General features: G+C 33.8%; 1 protein-coding gene across 1 annotated transcript; it reads right to left on the reverse strand.

Annotated features, from left to right (window-relative positions):
- Window positions 1-1,088: 1,088 nt before the first annotated feature.
- LOC110447242 (activated RNA polymerase II transcriptional coactivator p15-like) lies at window positions 1,089-10,782 on the reverse strand. The gene is made up of 5 exons (XM_021492796.1): window positions 10,685-10,782; window positions 7,727-7,788; window positions 6,684-6,800; window positions 6,050-6,155; window positions 1,089-4,458 (listed from the first exon to the last, which is right to left on the reverse strand). Exons 2-5 carry the CDS (start codon window positions 7,775-7,777, stop codon window positions 4,379-4,381), a joined length of 354 nt encoding a protein of 117 aa, XP_021348471.1. The 5' UTR covers window positions 7,778-7,788; window positions 10,685-10,782; the 3' UTR covers window positions 1,089-4,378.
- Window positions 10,783-11,062: the final 280 nt, after the last annotated feature.

The raw sequence follows: 11,062 nt of genomic DNA on the forward strand, positions 1-11,062 counted from the left end.
TTTTAACATATTTGACCCCTGCGACCTTGAATATGTATCAAGGTCATTCATTTGAACAAACTTTGTAGTCCTTCATCTCAGCATGCTACTAGCCAAATATCATCACCCTAGGCCTCTGGGTTATTCAAAAGAAGTTCTTTTAAAAGTTTTTAACATATCCTACCCTTGTGACCTTGAATATAAGTCAAGGTCATTCATTTAAGAAAACTTGGAAGCCCTTTATCCGAGCATGTTACTGACAAAATATTATCACATTATACCTCTTGATTATTCAGAAGAATTTGTTAAAAGTTTTTTTTCATTTGGACAAACTCGTGAGTCCTTTCATCATCATCCTAGGCGTTTTGGTCATTCACAAGTTGTATTACAGGTTTTTAACATAATTGACCCCTGTGACCTTGAAAGTGGGTCAAGGTCATTATTTTGAACAAACTTGGTAGCCCTTCATCCCAGCATGCTACAGGCCCAATTTCAGTACCCTGGGCCTTTTGGTTATTGAGAAGAAGTCGTTTGAAGATTTTAAGACATTTGAACCCTGTGACCTTGAAAGTGGGTCAAAGCCATCAGCCAAATATTATAATTCTATGCCTTTCGATTATTCAAAAGTCTTGTGATGTTTTTGACATATTTGACCATTGTGACCTTAAAAGTAGGTCAACGTCATTTTCATTCTCAAACTTTGTCGGGTTCAATCCGTGGAAGCCACCAGCCAAATATGAAGATTGTATACCTCTCAGTTCTTCAGAAGAAGTTGTTTGAAGCGTTTGACTTATTTGACCGCTGTGACCTTGAAAGTAGGTCAAGGTCATTTTCATTCTCAAACTGTTTCGGGCTCTATCCCAGGAAGTCATCAGCCAAATATGAAGAATCTATACTTTTCAGTTCTTTAAAAGAAGTTGTTCGAAGTGTTTGACACTCGCTCCTACCAACGAAGCTTTCAGTCAAATCTTCAGAAGAAGTTGTTTAAAGGAAAAGTTGACGAACAACGAACGGACGCCGGACGCCGCACTATAACATAAGCTCACTTGCCTTTCGGGTAGGTGAGCTAAAATCACTCATAAAGATTATGAAAAACGAACACCTTTATACCAATTGCAATGTATTTATTGAAAAATAAAAAGCAATTATAAACAGCTAGTCAAGCTTAAACACTGACGTGACATCTTTAATTATTTCTAACAAAAAAATGTTAGTGCTTGCATGGATGAGCAATGATATACATGATACATGAAAACTACAAGACTAATGAACCAAAACTTAGGAAAAAAGAGTACAGAACACCATCCAAACTGAACACTATCTAATTCGGATTTTTGTCAAAAACGTTCAACAAAAAATCTACAATCCAGAACTATCAGCAAACCAACCAACAGTGGTTCTACAGGTGTCCAGTTTGTACAGAGTGTGCTGTAATAGTAGCAGCTTATCGTATAATAATTAGTGTCCTTAATTTAGAATTATTAAGAAGTTTCTGTCTCACGGGACAATGAATACAATAGTCATGTACTCTGTCTAAACCTGGCTCTGTCAAATTCAGATTTTTTTGTCAGAACCAACCAGAGAATTTGGCTCCAACAATGACACTCTTTAACCAATAGAACCTCTTCAATCTAGAACTCTCAGCAAACCAGCATTATTATGTTGTTCTATGTGCTCAGACATAGCAACATTAGACAATTGTATATTGTGTACACCGTACTGTAGGAATTATTCCTTGCCCCATACATACATCAATTTCCTACACATACAGTTCAACTTGCACTACTGGACATTATTGATGTCAAAACATTTCGAGTTCATGCATAAAATTAGGTAACAAATGAAATCGATAATAAATCTTGATACCTCAGAGACCAAAACCAAATGGAGTGTAACAGACTGAAGCAAAGCGACTTATACCTAATGGATGCTAAAAAGTACTATGAAAATATCTCAATATCTTAAGTAGTGATTAAGATCATCAGTCAGTTTAAGTCAGGGCTGAAGGTGTACATGCATCGCATAATAAATTAGGAAATAGATTCAAAATATTAGTTTTTATGTAACGTAAGACATTTACTGATGAGTGATTATTAATTATGTATTTTTTATACATCATTTTCACAAAAGGATGATTTTCATAATGTCAATACAATATCATCCTCGATACCCTATTAGTATCTCTCTTTGCAACAACCAAAGTAAGCGTAGCCCCTGGAATATCGAGGATGATGTAAAAACTGGGAAGTAAATATTGTCATATAAATGCAATACAAGGATAGTAAAATGCATGTGATTGTGATCAAATGCTGAAAGTTTGATTATTTTAATATCTCTAACTTCATTATATAATTAAAGGTGATTCATATAACTTCTGCAGTGTTTTTTAATGAACAAAAGCAAAAACAAAATGGTAAAGCTAATCTAAGTGTTTTTATTTTTTTTGTATATTTAGTGAACACTTACAACTGTTTGACTTCATTCATTCAACAAAATAATTCGTCTGTCTCTTCAATAATCTTATTCCGGAATTCACAGTCCTGGACCCAGCAACACGTTAAGAATCCCTGTACCACTGCCAGAAAATGTAATTACCAGTATCAAAAGATTTTCTATTCAGTTATGACCACAGCATTGATTAATCATTTGTAAAAAGCAACTCCTACCCTGCAGAGCTGTTATGGGGGGCAAAATAACAATAATAATAAGATTGAAAGCAAATAATTTGACAACAGTGTTCCGAGTGTAAAAATGAAATAGAGACAGAAAAGGATTTGAACTCTGTAGTTCTGATTATCAAACAATTGGAGTAACACAATGAGCTACCTGGTCAACGGTAGTAAACATGAGAAAAGAAATTAAAGGGAGGCTACTGTATGTAGAAAAAGACGAATGTTCTAGTATTTTTTGCCAGCAGTTGGACTGGGATCTTTAAGTTAAAATATACACAAAATACTCACTAGCTCTTCTTACATACTGTTTAAACAAAGATACCTAATTTGAAAACTAGTTTAATGTATCATTGAAATAATCAAGTCCCATACAATAATACATTTAGCTTTACAAAACAAGCAGCACTGTATTTTCAAAACGAAGTTACTACTTCTTTAACAAGTAACACACAAAAAAAATCATTTCTATTTTCAATTTTTTCTCTCTTCAAATCTGACCCCAAAAATGTACCTGCGCACTCGGGTATACCCTCAAATTTACGGTACATATCGTGACTGAGAGAAAAAAATATGATAATATGCCTCATATACAGATAATTTTATCATTATATTTTCCTCTCTGAAGCCATATGTTCCTGTACTTCTTTTTGGCAAAAAAAACCCCAAAGTTTCATGTTACATGTCTGAAAAAAATAGAATGGGTAGGTAGATTTTAAATTTACCCTTTTAAACGTGTTTTCAGGTTTTTATAGGAGAGAAGTCTTTACTTTAACAAAGCTTTCTTGAAAATTGCCCCCAAAAGGTTTAGAATCGGCACAAAAACAGGGTAGTTAGGGTATCAGAAACAAACAATAATTTTTATTTGGCCATTTTTGAAATAGTTATACACAGAAAGCACAATTTTTTCAAAACCAGCACTGTATTTTCGCTATAAAATAATAATTTTACAAAAGTTGTACATTTTCAAAATATGCTTTTGACAAGAAAACATTTTTTCTTAAAAGTAAGGTTTATCATATTAAATGGTACATGTTAAATGCATGTACATTTGTCAACTTTGGTGTTCCAACAATGAAAAGAACATCAGACCTTGTTTGAAAACTTAAATCCTATATTTAAATCTTATAATAAATTATATCATTTCTGTTCATCAAGTTATCAACTTTTATTCATCGGTCTGACTGATAAAAATAATTAAATCTTCAAGATTATATATACAGCACTCATGATCAAAATACATTTAACGGAGTAAATTCCTTAAAACTAAAAACTATGTGTGTTTCAGCTACCATGCCAGATAAAAAGGGAGGATTGGTTGGCAAATAATTTGATGTTTTTGATTTTTTTTTAATTTTCATTGATCAATATAATGCTTTCTACCCTATTTTACAATGTATTTGATTTCTACACATTATAACTGCCCTTAGGTTGTCAAGTACGGGGCCAGGCAGGAAGAATGCACATCTTAATGAGTGACTGTGCACTTTGTCTGGCTAATAAATCCATCTTGGATACAAGTACGGCAAGTGATAAAATGTTTTAGGGTTGGCAGAAAAAACTAGATAAGGTCAGGACACCTGAAACACATATAATGTTTTAGTTTCCTTTTTTAATTTTGCCTTATTCTGCATCACCATTCATTGTCCACTTTTCAATGGTGGCCAGACCTTCGCATTCCTCACAAGATCCTCTGTGCAGATGTTCCAACTTTAGGTATTTCCCGTACTTCAGACTTCTTTGACTGCTCTGTCAATCTCTTCCATCTGATCCTTCAGGCTGTTCCACTGCTCCAATGTCAGGGATATACCTTAGAAAACATGTGACACACTAATTAAGTATTATTCCAAGAGGCTTACATCATCAAGTCAGCAAGTGAAATATTAATTGTGAACTGCATTTCAACACGAAATCCTAATAATCCCGTTATAATTTGCAATCTTTTATTTTGTATTTATTTTTGTAATACCAAAAAATGAGGTGTTACAATAAAAGATACTTGGACTTCAGTCCCTTGAATATGTGTGTAGGGATTCAAGTAACATGTTCAAGTCATATGATGACGACCATGTTGAAAGACAATATAGAAAGGCAGCAACAGAGCAGATCCCCACTTTAATATAATTAGGGAATCAACATAACAAAATGCACAGAACTAATACTATGTTTCATCATTTTGATTTTGATCATAATTACATACAAAAGTACATCCAAAATAGTTAACAGCATGATCTAGTTATCTCTTAAAGCGATAATTTAGTGAAGTAAGTTTTTTTATAACCTTGTCACAAAATTCTATAAGTACATGATTATATAGTTTGATACTGCTTATGAACAATTCATGTCGAGAAATTGATAAGAGACTATGTTTTCTTGGCGTTTTTAATCAGTAAAGGAGAAATCCTTAACTGTACAGCCATACGTTTTAGCGGCAGCTGTCGGTGAATTTCTAGCAAACAAAAATGTCATTGCAGGCAAGGAGAGATATGGTAACTTCTCACTTTATTTATCTAGCGTCTCTAGAATACAAGTACATGCATTTATTCATCTTCCAATGGCATCTCAAACATCGTTATAAATGAGTGATATAGTTTCCGTTTAAATCATTGATATCATACTTTCCGCGGTTTGACATTCTCCCTGCAGCACCCTCTCAGTGAACCTGTTTGTTTTTATTCAAATCCAAATGTGAACAGAAATATCTGATTAGAGGTATATATTATGATACTTATAATTTTTACTCGCGATATATTTGTGTAAATTCAAGAACGTGTTATGTGTGAACTCAGACTCATAACTGACAGTGTTGTCGGTCGAAAGCTTAGTACTTTACATGTTTTCTTCTCACTGAAAGGCCTGGATATTGCGCTATTTCGGTCATAGCTATATTTATCACCGGCTTTCCCAAAGAATGAAACTGACCACACTGGATGTTGGCTTCAGGTCTTGTCATTATTAACTATGTAAACTTTCGTTAGGAGATATATCTTTTTAGTATATACTTGACTTTTAGAGTGTCATTTGACTAAAAAGCCCCTTTAACCATACAATGAAAGATAACTGATTAGTATTACAAACATTTAACATTAAGTTACCTCCCCTGGTATATTAAATCCTCATACAATGTAGTATATTGAGACTCTTTTGTCTATGTATATTATATTTCAAACATGTCAGCATGTTATTGGCCTAATATCACCACCCTATAGATTTGGTTATTGAGAATAAGTGGTTTAAAGAAAAAAGTTGGCACCAGAGAGATAACAGATGCCGATCACTTTGGGCCAGGTGAGCTAAAATATATATACGCTCTGTAAGGAGTTGCCTACTCAATCAAAAGTCAACAAACAAAAGACAGACACCGATTGTTTTTTTTAATTATTTATGAATATGTCTCCTACCTTTTTTGCCTGGTCGAAGGTCTCCATCAGCTTCATAGTACTCCCTTATTCCAACCAAGACCTTTCCACGGAACTCACTGACACTAACAAACCGCATTTTTGAAAGCTGAAAGATTTTAAATAACATTGACTTAAAAACAAGTCTTTTTTTAAACCACATACAAAAACATGTCAAGATAACGAATACGTCTTATTTGCAATAAAAATTTATAATAATATTTACATTTACAATAATTATTAGATAAGAATTATTTATATGAATGCAGTTTATAATAGTGGTCATTACCCTACTTTTAACACTGAAGCAAAAATTGTCTAGTATTTAGAAAAGGTAAGAGAGAGTATGTACAGATGTCTAAAAATCATCACACAACTCCCTAATCCGTCTTTGCGTATTGCAGAGTTATCTTCTCTTGTGAGCAGGTATTGATTGTTATGTCATTTGTTTGTGAGAGTAACGTCATCAGTTTTTGAGAAAACGACGAATATTCTCACACAAACAAATGACGTAACAATCAATACCTGCTCACAAGAGAAGATAGCTCTGCAATACGCAAAGACGGAATAAGTCTAGACTAATAATAATAATAATAGAAGATCTTCTGTCATGATTATCAAAAGGAAAAGAATGAACCTGAAACATCTGTTCTCCTGCGGCTCCTGTTTTTTTTGGCACCACTTTAGAATTGTTCTCTGTTTTTTCTTCTTTATTTTTAGGCTTTTTAGCTTCTTTCTTCTTCTTCGGCTTTGGCTGTAAAGAAATGTATCAAAGATGTATTTGTCACACACGTAGCATAGCTCCACTGCAGAAGTCACGTAGCATAGCTCCACAGCAGAAGTCACAGTAATATGGCCAAAGTACCCCCTTTTGACTCCTCCCCTTACAGCCTCCTTCAACTTTTGATCTCCACCACTTTTAGATATTCAAGTTCAGTAGTTCAGCAGTCAGAGAGAAGACAATGGATGCCACACTAGGACAGAGCCAGAAATGGCCCTTAACTCCCCTAGTCCTTTCCTTGGTTTAGGGATAATCCTTACAAAAGGATACATATATGTATATAAAGATCCCTAAACAGAATAAGACTTTTAAAAGACTTAGCACCCCTCTGTTTGCCTTTTTGGACACTAATTGACCATAGGAAGGCCAGATACTTCATTTATACGACTTTGCATTCCATGGCCTAGGATAAATGATCCAAAAACATTAAGCTTTGAATCCCTTTTTATGTATTAAGGAGTAGTCTTTTAAATATATATATTTATTCCCATTTTCAATGTTCCCTAAAACCCTTAAATGAGTTTTTTTTATTACCTCAAAATAGTTTATTGTACCGACTATTTTAAAAGACTGTTTAATTAACAAATTAACAAAGGACCTGGAGGTACAGAATCTTGAAAAACTTTCTGGTGTACCCCCAAATTTTACATCTTAAATCCATTCAGAAAAATGACTTTGGGCCTCATTCAACTAAATTACCTTAGCCTAAGGATGCTCTATACTAAATTAAGTCCAAAAAATCTTCAACGGTTAAGGAATACATGTAGTAGTCTTATAAATTTAAACTTTAATGAAAGACAATTTAAATAGATGCTGCAGCGTTGAAAATATCATTTGGACCTCTTGGTCTTGTAACCGATAAATAACACTAAACACTAATAATCAGAACACAAACTCACCTCATCTGTTTCTGATTCTGATGACGAAATAAATTCTTTAGATTTCGGCATCTTTCCAGTAGCTATCAAAGGAAAAGAAAGATATTAATGACAAAAAAGGCCCTTTCCAAAATAAACAAAAACACCCTGAAATATACATTTTAATACAAAACATTTTTCAACAACTTCATGAAACATTGCAATTTTTGAACAGTTAATCTAAAGTTGAAGTTGCAATTCAATTTACCTGAATTTCAAAGCTTTATACTGCAAACAAGAAACTGATATCCAAATTAAACATTTGAATTAATAGCAAAAGGGAAGAACCATCATCACCTATTTAGTTTTATTTCATTAACCACTGGGGACCATTTCTTTAGAGTCTGAAGGTACAGGGTCTGAAACCTGGACAGTATCAATACGAGTCTATTTTTTTTTTAAAGTACCTTGGTTGTGTTTCATTGTGATTACGTAAACCTCAAGGAAGGTCGTATATTTAACAAAAAGTATAAAACACTGACCATGTAATGTCACTATTGTGTATAGTATATGACAGAGCAAACAAAGTAAAAGAGAAATAATATTTCACACACTTTGACTTGTGGCAAGAAGAGGGATCTCAACCGAATGCTAGTCGTTTCGGTAACAGGTCGTTTCGGTAACAAGTCGTTTTGGTAGTCCCAAAGTCGTTTCGGGACATACACAATTTTCACTTATAAATAACATTTCGCTCCCGTTTCATAAAAAGTCATGCATGACCTGATTGTATCACGACCTACCCTTGCTTGGGATCTTTAGAGTGATAAGATTGCTAGTGCTTGAGGGGATACCTACCAACATTTACCAATTGACAGTGTGTTGTTACCTGATGAAACTAATCTCATTATTAAATACAGATCTAGAGGAACTTATGATATTCAACATCAATTTCTTTCATTACAGATAGGTTAATTCCTTGTTTGATATTGTAATAATACGTTTTCAATTCACTTTATTCTCCGTTATTGTTAGAGACGAACGAGTTAACAGTGATTCCAACAATGTTTTAAGCCTTTTATTTTTGCTATAGATTTTTATTGAAATTAAATTTCATGAAAATAAAAAACGTTAAACACGTAGAATATATTTTAGACATGTGAATCAATTCATCAAATCCAGCAATATAGTTTGAACGATGTTTATAAATACTTATTCATGTGTTATCAAAATCATGTAATGGTAAATGATGTAATAATTTTTATCCAATCGATTGTCTGAATTTAGTTGAAATTAAAATATGTTTAAAGAAAAAAGACAATGGCATCTACAGAAGAAAAATAAATGAAAAAATCCCAAAACAACCTGAAAAAACATTTCAAACATATGCAGAAAGGCATCAAGGCAGCTTGCTGTATTGAATTGAAAAGGAATAAGATTATTTTTACTGAGAACAGTCAAGAGGGCTCATTTACAAATCTTTTATTCTACAAAATTTTGAGTGCTGTCCTTTAATTTGGCATTTTTGTAGCAAGTCTGCCACCAACGAGATGGAGTAATTACAAGAAAGAGTCTTACGTTTTGATTTAGATGACTAGGAGTCTGATCTTAAAACACTACTGTTTCAAACAACTTCTTTTTTCGTGCACATAAAACGTATGAAAATGATGGCATGTGAGATTTTTAAAACTGTTAACAATAAGTCTCCTGGGTATATATACAGGAATTGATAATTAAAAAAGCATCCAATTATAATCTATGGCAAGAGGAGACTGTAGATGTATTCCTAGGGTAAGAACTACCATGTATGGTAAAAATTCATTTCGGTATGAGACTGCCCGCATATGGAACCGTCTGCCCAATGACCTAAGAAAGGCTGATAACTATAAGGATTTCCACAGACAGCTGCATGTGTGGGACAGCCTCAACTGTAAGAGTTCCATGTGTACAATGTAATACACCCTGCAAATTTTTCTGCCCTGCCTGGTGGTTCTCTCCTGTCATGTATATAGTATTGTACCGAAAATATAAACCTGCAATCTGTGATAAATTATGTGCTACTTTTAACTTTTTAAATATTTTCATGAATTTTAGTGCTTTCAAATCTTACCACAATCTTACCAGTACTAGATCTAATTATATTTTACAAAATATGTGTTCAATACATATTTTTTTCTCAATTTGATTCTGTTAATTTTTAAGCATACAAGTCCAGTCTTTTAACTTTAAGTTCTGTATGTGATGGAATTGATATTTATATATCTCTCTTAAACTACTATGATGCGCGCATAAGCAGGCCTCACTGGTAGAGATATAGCTTGATAAAATGGTTGCGCGGAAATACATAACTTTTTAGTGTATTCGAGTTATCTTTCTTTAAACACTACTAAATCAAAATAGACACACGGAAACATATGACGGCTACTTCCGACGAGAGAAATTTGTTAAAAAAAATGTTTGTTCTAAAAAAAAAAAAATTATGTTGCTTGTTTTTTGTTTCCATTAGTAGACTGTAAACATGTTTATGATAGTCATCCGTAATTTCAACAGTTTTCTGCCGATATGAGTACGAAATCGCGGTTGCTTCTTGGTGCGCGGAAACCGGTAACACGAGCCTACTAGCCTAGTAAGTTATTGTTGTAATCATGTGTGGTAGCGAGTCCGTGTGGAGTAGCCTCCCCTTACCCTATGTGAATATAAACCACATATTAGCCTACGAGTGAGAAAAACAATCGATATCAAATATATATCAAGAACAATTAATACTGAATATGTATTCAGTTTTTGTTATACTTTTTTCATCTGCGATATCTATCGATTTATTACTGCAATCGACTATCGAAAATTAGCGGGAAATAAGCCAAACTCAGAAACGTATTTCTCTGCCCAGCTTCATCAGTTGTTTGGAAGTTTTGTTAAATTCTAATCATGTAATGGTTTACTTATTTTTTTCTCAACCGCAATATTACACACGGTCATGCATAAGGCGCATTGTCAACTTACACAAGCAGAATTTTCCTCCGTAAATAGGATCAGTGTGAGACCGCGGCGCACAGGTATTGCTAATTACGGTCCGGCTTGAGATTTGTAGAGCCAAGCACAGCCCGGATGTCCGGGCAATAATCATGACGCACGTGTGCACGACGTGGCACATATCATTTTAATCAGAGGCGTAAATGTAACATAAATGCCTCTGTTTTAATATAAGCGGTACGGTAGTCTACTGGACGCTTCGAGGCTTTGAAAATGCATCGCTTCTGTTCTGTGTCTACAGGTCTACAGACATATAATACATGTATGTATTATACGTCTCTGACAGAAGTTAAAATGCGTCTCTGGTTTTAGCGTATAATTTTGCTATTAAAATTACTGGCTATGCTG

This window comes from Mizuhopecten yessoensis, unplaced genomic scaffold (genome assembly GCF_002113885.1).
Source record: "Mizuhopecten yessoensis strain PY_sf001 unplaced genomic scaffold, ASM211388v2 scaffold3235, whole genome shotgun sequence".
In the NCBI taxonomy this organism is placed as follows: domain Eukaryota; kingdom Metazoa; phylum Mollusca; class Bivalvia; order Pectinida; family Pectinidae; genus Mizuhopecten; species Mizuhopecten yessoensis.